Source organism: Gallinula chloropus (assembly GCF_964237585.1).
Source record: "Gallinula chloropus genome assembly, chromosome: 7".
NCBI classification, from domain to species: domain Eukaryota; kingdom Metazoa; phylum Chordata; class Aves; order Gruiformes; family Rallidae; genus Gallinula; species Gallinula chloropus.
This window is the reverse complement of record NC_140092.1, coordinates 24,408,416-24,430,166: the sequence shown is the minus strand read 5'-3', so window position 1 is coordinate 24,430,166 and position 21,751 is coordinate 24,408,416. Positions and strand designations below refer to the sequence as shown.

The window sequence follows — 21,751 nt, the reverse complement described above, 5'->3', positions numbered from 1 at the left end:
GCTCTTCCTAATAATGCTGAAGGGTGAGAGGTGAATTTAATGCAGTGACTAAGGGTTGCAGCTTTAGTTAGTCGTGCTTTTTAAATAACAAAATCTTCGTTTGTTATTCACAACTTCAGATTAAAGCGGATCAGACTTCAGGAAAGGAGATTACTGTTAAACTTCTCCAATTTGGGTACCTTGCACCTAAATCTCGCTTGAGGCACTGAAATAACAGGCTTGGTCTTGAAAGATGCTGAGCCAGGTCAGGCTCTGCATTTAAATCGCTTAAGCACTCTTAAAATCTGGCTATTCCTTCTGATGCCTAGATATGGATTTCTGAGTTTAATCACCGACCTTTGCATTTCAAATGTTTGGCCTTTGTTTTCTTTACTAAGTATGCAGACAGAGTGGCCCCCAATTTATTTTTTTTCCCCTTTTACACAGCTGAAAACAGCTAGCAAAGGCTTAAAGCTCCACGTTTTACTACGGGGAAATGGGGATCTTTGAAAAGTGCCTTTCAGTGTAGCTCAAGGGAAACTTGCAAAAAGGGGAATATTTGCTTACTTTCATTCACGTGAACATGACCCGTCATATATCTAAACCCCACAATCAGTTGGAAAAAAACCCCCACCCAAACGACCCTAAACCTTTGCCCTCTCTTAATCCGTGTACAAGAGGGCTTGGGGTTTTTTTTTTTCAGATTTGTTTCCCCCCCTGCCCGCCCCCCGAAATAGAGGCAATTGGTAGGCTCATAAACAAATACCAAACATTAAGTCCTAATCTCCATATAGAGGAGCCTGACCCTTTTTATGGAGAGAGAGGGTAGAGGGAGGAAACGGGGCCAGGAGTTTGAGGTTTAATGCTTATTAAAGTTTTAGTGGGTGGGAAAATGCAATCAATAAATTTTGTTTAATGCCTCGAAACTGGTGTTAGTTTTCACTAGCTACACTGGAGGGTAGTTTTCATTTTGAAACTAGGACACTCGTAGTTGGAATGACAATTAATGTGGAGTGAATATGGTCCCAGTTGGAAGCCGATTTTTTGAATAGCATGAAAACCCTCCCCACCTCCCCGCCTTGGCTCCGGAGTGGGGTAGCTTCCGTTTTTAATTAGCGAACCAGGCAAAATTTAGCTCATTGTGTCTTTCTGCTCCTTTGGCCCAGTGGATAGCTTGAGTTTCTCTATCTTGCTGTCATGAGGCTGTTCTTTTTATTCCCCCCCCCCCCTCCCCAATTTCGATGCGGGGAGGAAGGGAGGGGGTCTTCAGGATACTTGGGATTAAAGTCATTGTTCGGGGGTATTTGCCACCAGCTGCCTGCATTAAATGAAGATTAGAGAAGCACACATTAAAAGTGCAGGGGAGATGCAGAGGAGCTGGGATTTGGGAGCTACATAGCTGTGAACCGAAGGGGAAAGGTTGGGGCTTTATGGCAAATTTTTTCTGATGCCATATGATCTCAAAGCCACTTGAGAAAAGCATCACAAGTAACAACTGCCAGGACCAGGTCTGCCTGGGAACTGTAAAGAGACCATTAAGTCTTTGCATCCCAAAAAAAGTTCCTCCGAGATAAACTCTTGGGCCTGCTGCACTGACAGCTTAAAAACTTGTCTGCAAGAGCTCTTAAGAGGCGGTAAACATTTTGCTAGAATTCACTAAGAAGCTGAAAATCCACCCAGGAGGTCAAAAATCCAAAAGTAATGAAATTTCAAAAGGATTTTGAGGAAGGAAATGAGGGTGTAGAGGAGGAGCCCAGAAAAAATTAAAAGTATTATTCAGCAATGCATGCTTACTCTTTTTAAGGATTTAATAAGACAGTTTAAAAGTATTACCAAAAATGGAGTTTCTCTCCCTTTTGTTAAGCTTTGAGGAGCACTCATTTGTGGAACTGCAAACTTGGTTACTTGCTTGGTGTGTGTCGCCTACAAAACCCCACCAGGTAGCCTGGTCCAGTGAAGCAGGAGAAGGGATGTCATGGAGCGCTGATGCTGAAGAGCACAGGTTTGCTCAGGGCCTCCGTGCTTTGGCAGGACCCCGTCCTGCTCTGATGAAGGCTGGGGACGAGCTTTGCTCAGACCTTTGGGACACTGGGAAGCCTCACTCTGTGCCTCAGTTTCCATAGCTGCCTCAACTGGCTTTGGAAGGGGGCTGTGGCAATTGCTTACTGCAATGATGAGGTTTTTCTGGACTTCCTCAGGCATGAGAAGCAGGAATGTAAAGCATCAGCTGGTTTGCAGTGGCATGTGTCTGTCAAAATCAAGCCAGGATGTCCCTTCTGTGCTGTGCAAAAGCTGGGGCCAAGTTGGCCACCATTCCTCAGAGGCAACACCACAAGGCAGACACCAAAAGGATGAGGATGAGTGCCTATCAGCACAGTCTCTTGCAGGTGTCCTGTTACTCTCTGCCCTGAGTAGGCAGCAGTCTAAGTTGACTACATTTGGCCCCCGCAGGTGGGTGAGGTAGGGTGTTTGATGTGTGGGCAAACCAGGTGCAAGGATGGGTTTGTCCGTGTGCCAGGCTGGGACTGGTGTGGGCTGCTGAGATTGGTACGGCTCATTGCTGCCTTCTCGAGTAAAGTACAAAGGTGTTGGCACCTGGGACAGCAGGAACCATCTGCATGGCATCCTTGAGGTGCTTCATCAGGAGCTGGGAGCTCTCTTAAGACACATGGAGCAGCACAGCCTGGGTGTCCCCATGCTGCTGTGTTCCCACCTCACCATTCCCTGACTTTTGGGACAATTCTTTTCTCTCTTTTAAAAGAAACCCAAGGAGTGCAGAACTGTGAGACAGATGCAAGTAGTTGCACAGCCTGGCCAAATTTTAAGGACAACTCCCGTTACTGCCTGTTCCTTTAAGCCAGCAAAGCCCCAGCTGAAGGCTGTCCTTGGGACAGGCTCTGGGCTCTCAGCAGCAACCAAAGCTTTGTGTCTCTTGGGTTGTGCATTCCCATTTTTATTAGGTGTAGCCAGAAGACCCCTTTGATTTGTTCTCTTAGGGTTGTTTTTTTCCCTCCTCAGGGCTTTCCAAATGCCACAGGGAAATCCTTCTGGCCAGAGTGTTTTTGTAACTATTTTAGCTTTGTGACGATTTATTTCTTCTAGCTCTCAGCATCTGAATTGGGTGATTTGAGAAAACAGTCCATTAAAAGGAGGATACTGTAGAGTCCTGATGAATCCTGTTTTCTACTTGGCCGGTGCAACAGAAAGCTAATTGCCAGTAGTAAATCCATTCAAAGGAGCGCTGGAGGGAGGGAGAAAAGCTAATATTCCTCCTTGAATGCCATTTAATCTCTCAAACCTTTCATGCAGATGTAAATTAGGATTTGCACAACAGAGTCAACAGTTGCTCCATAGATAAGGCAGATTTGCAACATCTGCTTTTCCATTTGAGAAGCTCTTCCAAAGTAGCTGTTGGGGATAGCCAAGCTAAACACTAGAGATTTTTTTTTTTCTTCCCATAATCTCTTGCCGATGAAGAAAGCTGCATATGACAGAACCAAACCTGGTTATAGTTCTGCTAATTCGTTAGAGAAAAGTTTGCTTTCCTCCTAACCCAGATCTGAAAGACCCCACTGTGTGCAGCTCGCTTGTTAACTGTAAGAGATGGGGCCGCTGTGGTGGCAGTACAGTATAAAACCAGCTTACCTTGCAGTATTGTTAGGAAAGCTGTTCTAAGCTTTCCCAGGAGAGCTGCTTCCCCACCAAGCGAACAAGAAGCAATAGGTGAAAGATACAGTTGCACCTCCAAATGTTGGGAGTCAAACCCTTGTCAGACGTGGTTTCTTAAAGGCACTTTTCTTCATCACTGTTTAAGCTTTTACAGAAGCCACCAGCTTGCTTCTTTTTTGCTGAGATGCCATCTCTGTTAGACAGGGGAGATAACCTGGCTGAACACCGCTTCGGGAAGTAATGTTGCTTTGGCAAAGCATCCTGTGCTGTTGTGACTCCCAGAGCCCCTCCTCCCCGGGGTGGCTGCAGCATAGCACTGGGAAATGTGCTCTGAGGTGGGTCTTGACCTTGGAGGGGGCGGATAGCAGGGGAAGAGAGAAGACAGGATATATATAATATAATACTTAAAAATTATACAAAAGACTATGTATAACATTACACACATATAGATATATGTATATACAGGTGTATATATAAATATAGAATTATATTTAATACATATATAGACCCCATCACAGTTCTGGTTTTGTATATTCTGTTTTGCTGGGACAGGCTGGTGGAGGGCCCTTTGGGGTGACACAACCATGGCCGGGCAGGGATGCTCTGGCACTGGCACCGTTGTGGCTGCTGCAGAAAGGAGAGGGAGCTTTGCTTTGCATAAAGAACCACCAAAACCAGGTATAAAAATATAGCCCATCGGCTCCCTGAGGTACCGTGAGGGTATGGGTGACTTTAGGTGAGCTCACTTTGCTGCGGGGCCACTCCCATGATCTTATCTGCTCTGAGAAGGCAGGTACTTGGGGAAACAGGCGATCCCACGATCTTATCGTCCTCACCTCATGGTGGGGCTGATCTGTTTTGGTGGTTTTCAGTATTCCTCTGGACCCATCTGCCTCTTTGGGGAGGTGGAGGGAACAGGGACATAGGAGGATGCTTTTGGGGAGGTGGCAGTGGGGCTCCTTGTTGTCCCTCCTGACCACTTTTTAAATTAAGGCACATCACAAGCAAACAGTATTCGGCAAGAAAAGTGTTTTATTTCCCTTCTGAGTGATGGGTTTGCTCTTCCTGGTGCAGAAGTCCCAAGAAGAGGTGGGGAAGCAGCCCCATCCCACAAGCAATTATATAGGTACTGGGAAGAACACTGTTGGGGGGTGTGTGAATAATACTCTGAGTCCCTAAACACCAGTAGGACACTTATTTAGAGGACACAGCTCCTGGTCTGAGCCTGGAGATGGTCTCTGTGCTCTTTGCCATCATGGCCTTATTCATCCCACTGATGCTGGGGCCAGGGGAGGTTTTCATATCCCTATGGCAGTTGGCACCAACTTGGTGATTGTTACCACCATTCCCCTGGGAGCAGGGTAGCACACTCAACGGGAGAAGGCTCTGGCATGGTTGTTGCTCCATGATCCTATAACATACCGTGTCACTGTGGATTTGGTGCAGTAAAACACATAGAACAAGAAATGTTTTCAAATTAACCTGAATTTAAGTGAGAAGTGTGCAGGGCGCTGCTATCTTTCTGCTTGTTAAGATGCAATGCAACTTGTCCAGCTCGAAGGAGGGAAAACAGATCTACTTAGGAATGAGCCTCTCAGTCCATTCCATCATGGACTGTGAAGCAGTCCCAAAAAGCCTCTTCCAGATTGCCAGGGTTCAAGGTGGGGTGGGCAATATTTTGCGGGTGGTACTGAAGGTCGTGTGCCTTGAGCCCTCTGTGATAGGAGTCCTGGTGTGCTTGTGGTTGTATGGTGATGTGTCCTGGCTTCAGGTTGCACACTGGAGGAGAAGGATGATAATGGTGATGATGATGATGGGGAAGGAATGCACCCACCTGAGCAGCCACCTCAGGAGGCTCACAAACACTTGATGTTTGGAAAACTAGCATTGTGGGAAGCTATTCCAGGAGGAAAAACATAGGTGGAGACAACCAGATGGAGTGTCTTGGAGCCAGGACCCAGCACTGTGCAAGGTGGTGTGGGCCCCAGGGCTCCTTCACCCACCAAGCCTCCCATGGGCACTGTGCTGTCTGCCATAGCACATGGAGATAGTCCTGACACTAAGGAAGGTACCAGTCTGGGTCTAGGTGGGCTTGAAGTTTTGGGGAGGCCATAAGCAGCCTGGGAATACCCCACCACCCTCCACAGCTCTTGAGAGTTGCCTGTGTTAAAACCAAAATAAAACATTCCCAGGCTCAGCCAGAAGCAAGTACTGATGTCTAAGAGGAACAGACATCTGATGGAAACACTGACACACTTAACACTTGGAGCTGCAAACCACACAGAAAGTGAATTATTGCAGGGATGAGCCAAATAGCTATGGAGATGGAGTATCTTATCCTTATAAGTGGATACATACACAAGCATTTCAGCATTGCTGGGCCAGCTGCTCCTTGTTGTGGAAGGTGCTTCCTGGTGAGTTGCTGCCCTCTTGTTCCTCCAAACAGCTTAAAAATTGCCTCTCTCTGTGGAGCATGTTTGCTCCGAGCAGCAGTGATGATGATGCTGCAAGTCGTGCTCTCTGTCATAAACATCTCTTGGTGATTCTCAACTCATTAGTGCTTTGGCTAAGCTAATAAATGATTGGATTTTAGTCATATCTTGGGAGCCCACAACCTAGATTGCCTCCTTCTCACTAAACACCCATTAAAGCTGCAAACCCATTATTCCCTGCTCTGCTGGCACATGTCAGAGTGGGCTTCTGTAACCCCCGCACGAGTTAACTCCCCAGTAACTTACACCTGTCTGCTGTAGATTTGGGAAAGATGCTGTTACTGTTAGTTAGATCCCAAATGGGAGTTTGCTTTGGGAGAGCTGGGGAGAACCTTTGCAACCTGACTTGCAATGGAAACGCTTTAGGGAAGTCCTAAGGGATAGCTTAGTGTGGAGATAGCTGTCGGCCAGCAGCAAGGATGGTTTTCGTAGGACCCAGGCCTGAGATCTGGGAGATTTGTGTTCTTAGGGCCAGTAAGAGTGAAATCCTGCCTCCTTGTCGCTCTGCTTTGTGGTGGGAGGGTTTGTGCCTGCATCATCAAAGCTGTGGGGCCAGATGGAAGAAGCACGGTGTTGGGAGAGCTCAGTGCCTGCTTCCCTGTACTTGTTTCCTTATGATTTAGCAGTGAGAGATGCAGGATGATGAAGGTGGCCAAATCTTTACCCAGGTGCCCCAGAAGAGCTCAACCTATCTGCCTTAAACCCCTTCCAAGTACAGGCTGCACACTCAGCTCCAGCTGCGTTGTTCATGCAGCGTGGTTGGAGATGGAGACTTCTGCAAGTCAGTCTGGGGGCTGGATGCTTGGCTTTGGGAAGGGCAGCTTCGTGTCTCTGTGCCTTGTTGGAGGTGAAACTGGCCTTGTTGAGAAGGTGCTGGAGACACAGGCACTTGCAGTTGAAAGGTGGGAAGGAGGTTCTCTCCAGTGGGAGGTGTGAGCACTGGTTCCCAGCTGTTCTCAGCAAGGGTGTGAGGCTGTTGGCATTTACCATCGTATTTGAAAGCTGTATGGAGTTTATAATTGTTAATTATAATTATAATGATAATTATAATTGTAAAATTCCATTGTCTAAGTTTGCAGTTGGGCAAGATGCTGAAGCACTTCAATGCACATTTAAATACTTTGTGGAGATTTCAGATTTGTGTCCTGTTTATTTTTTTAAGCCATAAGCCTATAAACTGAAACATTGATTAAAGAAGTGAGATTAAAACCATTAGTAACATTCTCCATTTAATTTGCCGCTCCATCTTTCCAGATACTGTTCCCAGTGAGTAGGAATAAAGTCACTAGGACTGAAATTAGCATTTAAGAGGCATGAGGATATCTGATGGAGGCCGACTGGGAAGATATGAAGGGCAGCGATGCCAAAATAAAGTAAATCAGAGCAAAGTGATGATGCTTCTTACCACAGAAGAAGCTTCAGACTCCAGTCGTTGTGCTCTGAGCCTAAAATGAATTTCCTCTTCGGTTCAGCTTTCGTTAATTCTGTTTTATAAAAACAGTTTGTCACTTTGTCATTAACCCAGGTTCGATGATGGCTTTCAAAAGAGTGATTTCCTTTCCTGAACAGTATAGTTTGGCTTGTGCTGAGTCTGGGTCTGTTCCTGTTTGGTAGGTTTATGATACAAAAGCCAAAATATACAAGTCTTGATCATTTGACAAACAGTTTGGGTAAAACTCTGTGTTTTGTATAGTGGAACTGTGCAGCTCTGCGGGGTTTGTTTTCCAGTAGATTAAATTAGCAAGAGCTTCCATCAGGAGTCAGCAAACAAAGATCAGTACCCAGTCCTGCAAGTGCAAAGCTGTATACAGGGCTTTTTAATCGGGAGCCAAACTTGGTACCATTGAAAAAATCCTTACGGTCTAGAAGAAGGAAAAGAACCCCCAAACCCTGAAAGGAACACAAACCAGAGTATTTCTCAACAGTATTTTCCCAAAGGAAATGTCCCAGTTGGGAAGAGACCGTGGGCAAACACTCAGATGTCACAACAGGTGCTGGTCTGATAGGAAGGAGGTGCTGGAACTCTTTCTTGTTTTTCCTTTTACTAAAAGTACATGCTTTCAGGGAAAATCTTTTCATTAAAAAAACCCCTACCCAGCCACCCTAAACCTTTGACTGTATGAATACCACAAAATTCTGGCCAAAATGTAAAATATTTGAGTTGGAACTGCTGCCAGGGTATCACAGGAAAGGTTCTTTGTAACCCCAATGAGTGTGGGCTTTGCCTCCCGTGAGATGATACCTCCCATGAAATACCACATTTTCAGGCCTCCAGGATTCTTCACGTCTACCCTGAAACATTTTCGTATGTTTAAATTTCCACAAGAATAAAATCTTGTGTGACAAGAACAGCAATGCAATTTTCTCTTGCTCCAATCCTTTCACTAGGAAGAGCAGCTTCAAGCCAATGCCACATCCTCAGGTATTCCGAGCTGCTGAGATCGCATTGGTTTTGCAGTCAGGTTTTGGTCCATGAGGATGCCTAAGCTGCAAAACTGGGATATCTAGACATCTGTATCTGATTACTATCAGAGATCAACTTGTCTGGGTTTGGATAGCGGAGTTAAGTCCAGGCTGAACAGTTTTTAATTACTTTTTTACTTGTTAATTGTATAATCACAGCACCAGAGTGGCTTTGCCATGGAATAGGATCCTCCATTGTGTGTACTGTACAAAATGAAGAGGATTCGTGCATCTGGCAGAGCATGCAGTCGCAGAGCAGGTGTAAGCCAGGAGATAGGGCAATGCCAAGTGAAAATATTGGTTAGCATAGACACAGTGGGAAGAATGGCAGTCTAGCTGTTGATCTTGTTGGGTTGAGGGCAGTTGTAGAGGGCTAATTCCTCTTTATTAAACTGGTATAAAGGACCAGTAAACCATTTAATGTTGACACTGAGTTCATATGTCAGTAAAATGAGCCTGAGGACCATCAAGTGCCAGAACCACACTTTCAACATGCCTCACATTTCCCCGTGGGTAGACTTCTGAGCTTGAACCTTTCCTTGTATCGTCATTCTATGGGAAAACAGAATTCGCCAGCCAGCAGCAGATTTCACTGTTCTCACTAGTGAAACAAACTGCCGCAGCTGGCAGACAGGCTGAAGAAATGGGGATTTCAGCTCCCGTGTTCAGTCTTTGATTCTCTGTTTTCTTGTTGCACAGAGTACCTCTGGTGAGCTAGTGATGTGTTCATTCAACTATTCCACCCTGTGTCCTCTGTCCCTTCTACTTTGTTTCCTTTGGCCCATATAGGTTGCCTTTGGGCCACCCAGAGTCACTTGAGAAATTTGGTTTATCTCTATTTCCTCTCCTTGTATGCCCTCCTTGATGGGTCTAAGAGGAGTAGTGCACAGAATGTGACAGGAGTAAAGAAATCAAGATCTGGAGGCTGAACCGTGAACTTTGAGGCACACAGAGAGTCATTTATGCCAGATCACCCACCCCCCACCATTGGGTGTTGCAATGACCCTGTATACAGGTCTGTGCTGTTTCTTGTGATGCAGCTGGTAGGGTGGCCATGTTTTGGTCCCTGCAGTGTAGAGGCCATCCTTGTAGATCAGTCAAGAGATCTGACTGTAGTGTGCACATCTGTCTTTTTGCATTTGACCTGCCTGGGGCCGCTGGCAAGGCTTACCTCCGGCAAGAAGGAGCTTTTGGGCACATGGAAGCATCAGTAGGGCAAATGTAAGATACGTCTCTTTTTCCATCTCTGACACCTGCTCTTACTTACTCATTTCCATTTCTTCCCTTGCAGAGTACTTGAGGAGCGAGACCGCCTTTCTGGAAGAGTTGGTGTTTGGAAGTGGAGATACCATTGAACTTTCATGTAACACCCAAGGCTCTTCTGTGTCTGTTTTCTGGTTTAAAGATGGTATCGGGATTGCACCTACCAACAGGACTCACATTGGACAAAAACTTTTGAAGATAATCAATGTGTCCTATGATGACTCAGGGCTGTACAGTTGCAAGCCACGGCATTCTAACGAGGTCCTGGGAAACTTCACGGTCAGAGTGACAGGTACGTGCAGAAATACCACTCACTGCCGCTGTGATTTGTAAGAAATGTAAAACTTTTTTTTCTCCAATTTTTACCCCTTCACATATTCAGCATGGCTGGTGCTTTGCAGTGTTCTTCCATACTTGGTAGGTCTCTACCTTGCTGGTAACTCCTGGCAGGGATTAAACTGACAAAACAAGCCAGTTGAAGAACGCACCGAATGTTAAAGTCTCATGTTAGTACCAGGACTTGGAAACGGTGCTCGTCAGATTAAACCCCAAATCCCCCTTAACACTCAAATAGATGCAGTGATACATGTGCCTTTGAAGTCTTTTGTGAGTGAACTGTGGCTCAGGAATGTTATGTGACTTTTCCCACTTAATGTGTCAAATCAGTGGTGAAATTGCATGTAAAAGCTGGAGGCTCCTGGAAACTCCTTCCCTGTTGTAGCTGATAAAACTCTTCCCTCCATCCCAGTTCCTACGAATTACTAATTCACTTCAGAAGTAGCTTAACTGTAAACTGTGTGGATCTCAAATACATGCTTCATCGGAGTACTCATTGGGATTCACATATTGCAGATGACTGCTGTTAGCAAAGCACATGCTGTCATTTGCTTGGCCATATTTCCTGTGATGAGGACAGTAGGACAGAACAGCTACAAGCTGTCCAAGCCTGGATCACTAAGCAGAGAGTGCCAGAAAAATCTGTTCTTCCCAGGTAGCTAACCGCTAACGCTAAGATCATCTTGATCATTTTGGGCTGCTGCATTTGTAGATGGATGCTCATCACTGTGGGCAGAGTGAAAGCCTCACAATCACACAGATAAACCCCTGAATTTTCAGAAGAATTAACTCCTTGTGGGTCTAAAGTTTCAAAAACTTTCCTTTGCCCTTGGCTGTTGGGAGTTTTTTCAAGCATCCCCAAACAGTAGGTCCTTGCCTCCAAAAGTTGAGTTCCTTCAGAAAGCAAGGGGGTCTGTTTGAAAACCAGATACAGAGATTTTTGTGATTATAAATCACATCCTCTCCATAAAGGGCTTTCTCATGCCAGAAATAGGATTTTGTGTAAGTGAGAGAATCAAACCATCATGAGAATAAAAGCTCATTTCAGCAAGCCTTCACCAACATCTGCTTTTCATTGAACATTACTGGAGATTGCTGTGAATGCTTCAAGGTCATATCAATTAAATGGTTAAAGAAGTATTTGGCCCTTGAAAGGCTTTATTTAACTAGGTACGATTATTGGAACTATCTGAGGAACTACAGGTTGTTAGAAACATTACTCTCTTGGTTTTTTTAGGTGACATTAAAATGCTTTTGAGTTCAAGGGGCAGCAGGGAGGCAGAAGAGGGCAGCTGGTTACACGCTTAAATAAAACAGCTGCCAGCCCCAAAAGTTCGTAAATTGAGAAATTGTTTTTAATAGTGGAAGGGTTGATAATCCCCTGCTTTTAAAAAGTTTAAGCCCCTGTGTTTTTTTCTCTTTGCTAATAATAGCTAATAACAGCTTAAGAACAAGCAAGTAACCTGAACCTGCTTTCTGACAGCATTATGGGGCTTTGATTCTATTAGCCCACTGTCATTACCACCAAAGTGCCGTAATGTGGGAGCCTCTGTTTTAGCTGTCAGCAGCACTTGTTTCAAACTCTGAAGCCCTGCTTTATGTGGCAATAGTGGCGCCTCTCCTATGCTCAGGTATTTCTTCATAATTAGTATTGATTGCTCAGCGTGGCACTGCGGAGATGAGATTCTTAGCGGAGATTTGTCATTTGCATTTCCACTTCTTAAAGGCAACACTGGCAATTAGCTCGGGGATCTGGTTGAGTATTCATGTGGTTATCTAATGTTTGGGACTGGAGTTGTACTCTGAATGAAATCGGTGTAAATCTGGAGTTAATCCCATCTGTAATGTTAAGTGAGCAAAACGGGGTGTATTCAGCATAGCTGAATGTACGTTTAAGTCCCGTTTTGAGAGAGGCATCTGGGTTCTAGGAGCACATTGGGATTTTCCTACGTTGGGCCTTGAGTTTTGAGTCTGCAGCAAACCGGCTCTTCAGCAGCATCTCAGTGTGCCCAGGGAGTTGCTTGATGCTGAAGGTAGAGCAAGGAGATGCCGGAGCTGGCATTTCAGGTTTGAGAACCAGGTTGATAAATAGCAGGGTCTGATCTCTTCAAAATGCCACCCTTGCTAGACAGAGGCTTGAGTGTTTTGCTGGTTTACAAAAAGAAATACACTGTCCTCTTCAAACGTGAGCACTTGAGGAGGGTCAGAAATAGAGACTGCACACCCAAACTGCTCTCCGTCCCCCTTGGCAGAAGCTCCATTTCTGTAACCATTTCATGCAGAAAACGGCCTTTGGATTGAGTGGCCAAGCAGCACCCCTGTGACAAGCACGGACTGTGGACTGGTACCAGCCAAAAGAGCTTTCAAAATAACCAACACTAAGCTCTTCTAATCAGATGACTAAAAAAAACCTATCCCATTTCCATTCGTAATTAAAGGCCTTTTGAGAATGACAGTTCTTGCTGATGCCAGTACTCCTCAACTTCTGAAAAGGATTGCTGGTTCAGTAAATGATTAGCAGATAGCTTACAAATTGTTAGTCACCTTTTGAAAAAACCTGAACAGGACAATAGCTCTGAACATGGGATGTTTGGTCTTAAAGCTGAAGCTGCATCTCTCACCTGAAGCACAAGCAAGGCCAGAGGCTCTCAAAGATTCTGCCCTCAGTCTTGCAGAAGTGTGTTTGAATTGTTTGAAAAATTGATTTTACCCCATTGGGCACGACAGGCTCATTGGGAAACAGAAGTAAACTATAGCCACGTCTATATATGGGTAACCATGTCTGAGAGCAAAGGGCTGAGCATGTGCTAGTTTCTCTTGTCGATGCTGGTGGGGTTTTGGCTTGGTTTCTGCCTTCATTGGGACTTGAGTAAACCTGCTGGTTCAGCCAAAACACCTCAGCATCCACTTCACTTCCAGCAAGCCCCATGGCACTTCCCTTGTTCTGCTGCCTCAACTGTGGATTTACAGTGAGGTACGTGCTTGAAGTCTTCCTTGAGACTATGCCAAAGAAGGTGCAGTCCAAAGCAGAAAGATGATTCCTGTGTTACTTGCTCCTGTAGATGCTGAAGATGTGCAGAAAGTCCCTGCAGATTCTGCAGAGAAGTAGTATTTGTTGTTACCTACAATTTTTTTAATTTCTTTTTTCCTTTTTTTTTTTTTGTTCTTTTTTTTCCCCCTTCCCCTCTTTCCTTTTCTTTTTTCCCCTCCATTTTTGCCTCCACTGAGCTGGTCAGAGAAAGGCAGAAAACTCGAATCTTGAAGGAGGTTCTGCCCTGCTTGGTCTAAAGTAGCTCTTTACCTTTCTGGCCACATACTGAACACTGATAAAGTTTCCTATTTTTTAGTGTTTAAGGCCAAGTTCTTTTGTGGCTGTCTCAGAACATAAAGGCTGCTGGACTGTTAGTGTTTCCCATTCATTTCAAAAAAGAAACTGCAGTTCCTGGAGATACATAAAGTCGGTGATGCTAAATCTTCCAGATACTGAATTGTACTAAATAGTCTGAACTAATTCAATCACTGAGCTGCTGTTTTAGCACGGGATTTACATTTACAGTAGTTGTTTGGTGGGGGAAATAGGGATTGAGGCTTCATTGCGGACAGCTTGAAGAAAGTGAGATTTTAGACTGCATTAAGAAACAATTTGGGATGTTTTGGATAGATACAGATGAAAAGTTCCCACCTGTTAACCTGTATTCAGTTACAGCCTCAAGGTGCCTCTGTAGGAGGAATATAACTGAAGGGAAACGGTTCATGGAGTAGCCATCAAAATGTCTATCAAGAGAGAGGTTTGGTTGCAAGGGGAAGTTTTTAAAAGCTTTGGTCTGAGTGGTTTAGCAAGGAGTTAACAAGGGGAGACATGGCAGGGGTGTATTGAGTTAAAAGAAAAATGTGGGGAAAGTGAATTAGAAATGCTGATCTGTCATTCTGAGACTTGGTGAAATGAAAAGTCTTCAGAGTGAATGCTGGAGGGGGAAAAAAAAGGCGGGGGAGTGTTTGTTCTGCAAAAAGAGACTTCCCCTTCTGGCCTTTGTATTTATGAGGAGAAGAGCACACTTCGCCCACGGTGAAGCGTTTTGCATTGGACGCCCTGTCTCTGGTGGCAGAGCACTGGCAAACTCCTGACACCTCTCTCCCAGTTCAGAAAGCTCCTGGCCCGTAGTCTCCAGCGCCCTGTCTCTGGTGGCAGAGCACTGGCAAACTCCTGACACCTCTCTCCCAGTTCAGAAAGCTCCTGGCCCGTGGTCTCCAGCGCAGCGGCGTGGGTAGGGATGGGCTGGTGGAGCCGCAGGGAAGGGTGACCTGTCACTTGGATGTCCTCTTTCGCAGGGGCCCACTGTAGCACCGACGTGCCTCGTGGTGTCCCTGCATGCTGTCCTCTTTCTGCTTCATTTCTTTCTCCTTCTTCTCCTAGACTCCCCTTCGTCTGGTGATGATGAAGATGATGATGATGAGTCAGAAGATACAGGTAATTTCTTTTACTGGGATACAGAGGCCTTTTGTTTTAAAGAGATGTGGCTCCCCGAGCAGAGTGGCTCGTCTGGATGTTGGGGCAGCAGCATCCAAGTTGAAATCACTGACCTCAGGATGGGGACAGCAACCCCCTGGACTGTGGTGGTGCTTAGCTAGACATTTGGGAATGGCTGCAAGAGCAGTATCATTGCTGTAATATCCTACAGGAGTAGCAGTAGTATGATTTTTATTTTTAGTTTTTAATGGAGACTTGATCCTACAAATCTGACTTGATGAACTGGAATTATAAAATCTCCTTGCATGTAAATCCAGACAAACACGTTTACCTTTTTTATTTTTATTATTTTTTACTACATTGACATTACACCAGTTTTACACCATTGCAAACCTTGGCTTGCTTTATTTTTAGCTGGTTTGATTCTGGTCTTTAAAGAGCCATCTTAGCTGGAGGCAGAGCATAAAATTTACACTAGCCAAGGGCCAGATTTACTGATTCCATAAGCAGGAGCAACCCCTTTGGCTTTACTGGCTTTTTCTTTCGCTCATGTGGGGAAGGGAGCCCCAGGACGGAGCCTCTCGGTGCTTTTACACTGAATCCCTTTCAGTCCCAGTGCTTGTTTCCTTAAGTGCAATAGCATTAATCAGGATCATTACATGCTTCAGAGGCGTTGGTGTTGTGTTTTATTATGCTCTTTATATTCCTGCAAAGCGAGCTGCCTCTGTGTATGTGTTTTTAATAAATAAATGTCTTGCATTTGAACTCCTGATCAGCTATGTACATTGGCAGAGGTTCAACCTGACTGGAAAGTTTCTCCTGCCCATAGCGTTGAACATGCAGGACTCTCTTAAAAACAGGTCTCCCACTGTAATAAATTCATACCACTGTGTCGTGCAGTATGTGGACGGTAATGGTGAGTTACAGTGCCAGGCAACCAATTGGCAGCAGTTAGTGGTTTTCTGATAGCTTCCAATTAAGGGCCAGATCCTGCGAGGTGACAAGCACCTTTTCAGAGGTGCTCAGGGCTCATGAAACCTGGTAGAGGGAGGGTCAGGTTTGGTGAGGATTTGTTCCTGCTGCAGGGTGGCTTCTGATGAGCACAACTAATCGTTCTGTACCTTTTTTAATGTGGTTTGTAATAAACTCCATCTCATAGCAACAGGTATCACAAAACATCAGCTGGTTTATGGTACAGAAAGACACATTTTTCTTCACTGAAACGAAAACACACGTTTCGCCCACATGTATTTATAGCTTGCATTCTGGGTCTTCTTGACTTCAAGGCTGTGTCTCTTTTTAGCCCCAAAGGTAACCACTGCCTTTGCTGAAAGGCCTCATTATAAAAGGTTGGATTCCCTTCTGCTTCAGAAACGGTTGATTAGCTTAGGCAGCCAGTGCAGTGAAACCTCACAGTGTGTTGTGATGTGGATGTGCTATATGTTGCTTCATTTGACGTCAGGCACTACACAAATCATCTCTTGAGCTTGGGCAGCCACGTTGTTAACCCTGGCACAGCTGCCACTTGCAGGGATGTCCCACCAGGGGCAGGGACTGCAGGACCATCCCAGGTCGGTAGACATGGGTTGAACCAGTGCTGTGTCCTACAGGCAGCCCAGAGGCCTGTGTCCTTGCATCACTTGTGGCAAAAAGATACCCTCCTAATGAGGTGTATGAACCCATCCTGGGCCATCAGACATGGCCATGGTCAGTAGTTAGAGGAGTGATGGCAATAAACACTTCCATGCAAAAGGAAAATATAACTGGGAGTTATTCCTGCTTAGTGGGAGAGGTAATCCATCCCAGATTAGCTAATTGCATGTTGCCACACTGCATGTCACTGAACAGGAAAACTTGTCTCCTGGCCCCTTGTGATGAAAGTTTTCTGGTTTGTGTTGTTCAAGAGTTTCTTATTCTCATATTTACAAAGAAGTGCTTGGAGAGCAGATTCTAATAGTGTCATGAGTTTGAAGACATTATTGTTAAATCGAGGGGTTTGACCCAAATTTGTTGAAAGACAGGAGCTGGGAATACCAAAGCAAGAGAATGAGAGGAAACATGTCCTAGAAGAAATTAATATTAGATGCAAAACCCCTTGGAGAACACTGAGTCAGGCCTTCCACGTGGCATGACCTGCTCATCCTCTCTTCAAGCATGCTCTGTCAAAGGCAGTACAGGAACAGGGAGTCCCTTAGGGATGGGTGGCAGAAAAAAAGAAGAACTTCAGCAGCTTCAAGTCACCAGCCTGTTTGTTGCAGCCTTGTCACAAACCACAATCTGCTTTTCCAAAAAGAGGCTTTCCAATACCTCTGTTCTCTACAGCTGTTTTTCCTGGCCCTGAAACAAAAACAAAACTCCCTTTTCACACACTGCTCTTCTGCCCCAGTGCTCCCTACCCCTCTGTATCTGTTTGTTTGGAGCCCCCGCTGCGTAGCCCCAGCACCTTCAAAGAGCCCCTGTAATCTCCAATTAAATCTGGCTGTGTACTCGGAGGCGTCAGCTGGGGAAATTACACAATTAGGGTTGATTCTGTCTGCTGCAGAATTTTGTGGCAGCTCCTAATTGGTAAATGAGCGCTTGGCTGTATTAATTATTCCAAGTATTGCTTTCTCCCGCTCCTTCTTTTTTTTTTTCTTCTTTTCCTTTCTTTAATTGCTCATTCCAGTTGGATGGGTGGCCGGTGTCTTTGACAAACAAAACAGACCGTTGGGCTTAGTGTTTGATGATGGGAAAGAGCCGGTGATAATGTTAGTGGGTCCCTTTATTTTTTTTCACACCTGCACATACAAAATCACTGCTCATAATTAATTCAGAGAGAGCAGGTCTAGAGATTTTTTCCTGTCTTTCATCCTTCCTCCTTCCTTGCTCCTGAAACTCTCTGGATCGTTGCAAACTTTGCTTGAAAAGAAGAGTTAGCAACATTTTAGCCCTCTTAAAGAGCAGTAATAAAAGGACTCTGAGGGCACAGCAAATGGAAAGCAGTGATGTTTTGTTCCCTGCTCCTGCATGTGAGAACAAAGGCATCATTTTCAATGCATGGACACTTTCTTCCAGTTCTAGTTCGACTTGAGAGCAGTGTTCTGGTTGTTTGAAGATTGCACATTAATCCAGGGGTGCCTGGCCCTGGTGAGCCCCTTGTCGTATGGAAGAGCACCGAAATGGGGAGGAGGCACTTGGGGAGGAAGCCATGTCTAATTGCAGGAGGGAGGAGTGGATCCTGCCTTTGCTCCATATGGAGAATATCCCTACCTGAAAACTTTCCTGGGCCTCATCTTGTTCCTCTCTGATGCCCAATGACAAAATCCCCTTTGGTTTCAGTGGCAAAGTTTGCAGCCAGTGGGTTGGTGGGTCTCCTGTGAGATTCAAACTCATCTTTTGACTGAGAAAATGTGGTGAAATACCACCCCGCAGCACATGCAGCCAGTGTGGAAACGGGGAAAACCCCAAATGCAAGGGGATCCTGATCCTGGCAGGGCAGTTGTACAAACTAGTTACACCCATCTGCCCAGGTGAGCATCACTGACGCCATAAAATAGGGTATCTTGTAGGTAGTTGTGTTAGTCAAGCAGCAGCCACCAGGATATTTGGCCACCCTTCTTAGCAGCAGGCAACACAGGGGGACTTCTCCATCTGGGCCTTTCCCTGACATCTCCCCTGTAGCCCCGTTAGCCTCCTGTAGAGTCCCCAGGAAATCAGGGTGCATTGCCAAAAGGAAGTATTCAGCCAGAAAATAGTCCACACTTCAAAAACCAAGGACCCAGATGCCTCCCAACATGGTTTCTGCAGCTCCTTCCTCTTCAGCCTTCCCAACATCACCCCAACCATACTCCAGAATCAGCTTCCTGCTGCTACCTGGGCTTTTGCTCAGCCTTTGCTTGGTCTCTCTCTTTCCCAATGCATATGATAGCAGCAGCTTCCTTTGCTATCAAGACCTGCTCTTCTTTTAGGGGCTGCACCCACCCTCTGCCATTTTTTTTTAATATTCCCCGTTTCGTGCAGTTCTCGGACCATGTCTCTGAGCTTAAATACTGGAAGGCAGATGGTTACATGACATCCCACTTTAGCCTGTGGTACTGTGTAGCACTTAAAGTGTCTCCTGGATGTGCCATGTGTTCACAGTGAAGCTTGCTGTAGTTGGAATTTTACTGGAGCATGGGAATTGCAGGTATTTGTCCTTTTGCTTTTGCTTGTGCTAGCTGTACTTCTGCTCTGGTGCCTTCCTGGCAAGAAAAGGGCCTTAAGCAGTTTTGTTGTTTAAAAACAGGTGTACATGGCATGGGTGAGCACCAGATCCCTTTGATACATGTAGCTGACTGATGGGCATCATGGCATGTTGTGCAAGATAGGCGGAGGGCAGATGTAAGCCCTCAGTACTGGATTTCCCTCCCTGGGACCACATTACTGAGGCACCTACATCCAGCTCTCCGGCTGCAGAGGTTTGAAAGCCGATGCACCCAGTAGGGCTGTCTCCAACAAATGGAGGGCCTCCTGGATGTAGCTCCTGATATCCAGTTCCTCATGGCTAGGTGGCTTTTGCAAGGAGCTGTGGGAGCATGTTAGCAGATGCTAGATATCCATGAGTGTGTGGTTTGTCTTAGCTGAGCTATACGACCTTGTCTGCAAAAACTCCTGAAATGCAGCAGGGATCCTTCATGGGGGACACTGGGGACTAAGACCAAGGTGGGGTCACCATTGGCTTAACCTGGAATTGCAACAGGATGGGACATGTGGAACCAGACGCATTGGGGCTAAGTACATCGAGGAGTGCTGGAGAAAGGGAGCAGCTTGGGTGCATCTCAGAGGGATGCAGCAGGAGGGAAAACTTTGTACACCCTTGTCATTAAGGTGAAGGGGACTGCAGAGACTTCAGAGTAGCACTGAGGTAGGGCTGTGATGCTGTGTGGTGTTTGTGATCATTGACACTGCTGCGGGAGGGGCCAGCAGCTTTGGTGGCCTTCATGTTCTCAAAGGCAGTTCTTCAGGGACTGTCACTTTCAGTTTGCCTTGGCCAGAGGCACACAGGTCTCTGCCACCAGTGGATTTGGGTACTGTATGTATGTATGGGTGCTTCCTTCCCATCTAGAGGAGATGCCAGTTACACTCTGTGGTCTACTCGGCTATTTTTCAGCCCAAATGCTGCCTGCCCCCATCTCCCTGTGGTTTCTGTGTGGAGCACAGAGCTGGGGGGCTGGATGTGGCCCCCGACAAGCAGGGGAAACACCCTGTGTGCAACTCGGCAGTGTTTCCTTAAGCAGAAACGAAAGCTTGGGAGGCTTTTGTAAAAAAACTTTCTCTTTCTTTCTTCCCAGAATAATGAGTTTGCTGCTGCCTTAATTTGGAGTTAATATGTAATGTTTGTAATGCAGCCAAGAAACAACGCTGTACTTGAGGCAGATTATAAAAAGTATCTCATGCTAACACTGGTGTTTTAAAACTTAGCCCTGTTCAAAGGTAACGTGAATCTTTAAAACTAAAATCACTTGTACTTAAAGAACATAAACACGATAAACCAGTTTGGCACTGGATTTTTTTTTTTCTTTCCATCCCTGAAGGAGGCTACACTACATTTGTGCTCGCTGCAAAGCACAGTTCTCCAGTGCACTCAGTTAACATTTTTTCTCTGCTCCCTTGCTGGCCCATCAACATATTTTTACAGTTCCAACATCTTTCTGCTGCTCATGCTTCTTGCCTATTACTGTTGTGAAGGTACATCTGTATCTTTTTATGCACTGAGGCCAGATTCTCGTCCTGGTCTGGGATAACTCTCCCTGTTGATTTAAAAGCAGCTACTCTAGATTTATACTGGCATTACCAAGACAAGAACCTGGTCATGAACCTTTCATCACAAACCTAAAATGCAAACACCCTGTCTACGTCTATGAGAGTCATACGGCTGGGGAGCGTTTCTGTGTCATTTATCTTAGCTGCAGCAGGTAGCAATTTAACTGTCACTCTGCACACGCCAAAGCCTCCTCGAATGCATCTGCTCACCAGCTGATAGCCTCTACCACAGAAGTGTTCAACTTGGTCTTTCCTTTCTCAGGTGTCCCCTTCTGGACCCGGCCAGATAAGATGGAGAAGAAGCTTCTGGCAGTTCCTGCTGCCAACACCGTTCGCTTCCGATGCCCGGCAGGTGGAAACCCAACTCCTTCCATCTATTGGCTGAAAAATGGCAAGGAGTTCAAGGGGGAGCATAGGATTGGGGGCATCAAGGTAAGGCTTTGGCTTGGATCTCTGTTTTTATCAGGATTTAGATTTCTACTGACCGCAGAAAATTCTATCTCATGTGGTACGTGCTGGTACAACTGGGGGAATGGGGGTATTTCTGGCAGCCTTGGTAATCGCTTGACACTGAAGTGTTGAAAAAGACTGCTGTCCCTTGGGATGGAGGACAAATTCCCTCAGAGTTGTAGTGGTCATTCAGGGACTAGGTAAAAGCAAGGCTGGGTTTATGGTTGTGTTGTGAAGAGTGATGAGAAAGCAGGAGCAGAATCTTCTAATTTCTGGAGATCATCCCAGTGCTGTGAGACGTGTCAGACTAAACTGTAGATACTCCCAGCTTTCAAGGAAAACCAACTCATCATCCTTTGAAGGTGTAGGAAGGACTTCACCAAAGAGCTGGGCCATCATGCTGGTGATCATTAACATTCTTGTGGTATAAATCACTGACCCTCTGTCAAGTATTGGATTCCCTTGTAACCAGAGTAATAGCATCTGTTTCTTGGCTGCTTTTGTCCCCTTCCTTTCTTTTCTACTGTGAGGTGTTCTGGAAGTGCTCTGGCTCTTATTTCTAGGTAGAGATAAAGGATGCAAAAACCCACTGCACTCATATGGCTTAATTAGCCAGAAGTTTCTGTGCTACTGTGTATGATGAATTCTGGCAGGATTTTAATGGGTTTTTTCCCTGATTTTGTTATTGTTACTACTTTGTCCCCTTGAGGTGACAGTCAGACTCCTTTCTGGTTGTGTTTGGAGAGAATAAAACTGGCAGCAGCTGACTATAACAAAACCAGCATAGCAGGAATGACTTCTGTGCAGTGACTTTGCAGCCCTGGTGTATCCCTGGGCTACTGCTACAGAG

General features: G+C 45.6%; 1 protein-coding gene across 1 annotated transcript in view; it reads left to right on the top strand.

Annotated features, from left to right (window-relative positions):
* The window catches only part of FGFR3 (fibroblast growth factor receptor 3), a gene marked incomplete at its 5' end in the record, with an annotated part of 55,097 nt that overhangs the window by 11,881 nt on the left and 21,465 nt on the right, over positions 1-21,751 (top strand). Inside the window, 3 exons of the mRNA XM_084266764.1 lie at positions 9,895-10,158; positions 14,617-14,670; positions 20,714-20,883. Of these exons, the coding sequence (XP_084122890.1) occupies positions 9,895-10,158; positions 14,617-14,670; positions 20,714-20,883 (488 nt within the window). The remainder of the gene's footprint in view (positions 1-9,894; positions 10,159-14,616; positions 14,671-20,713; positions 20,884-21,751) is intronic.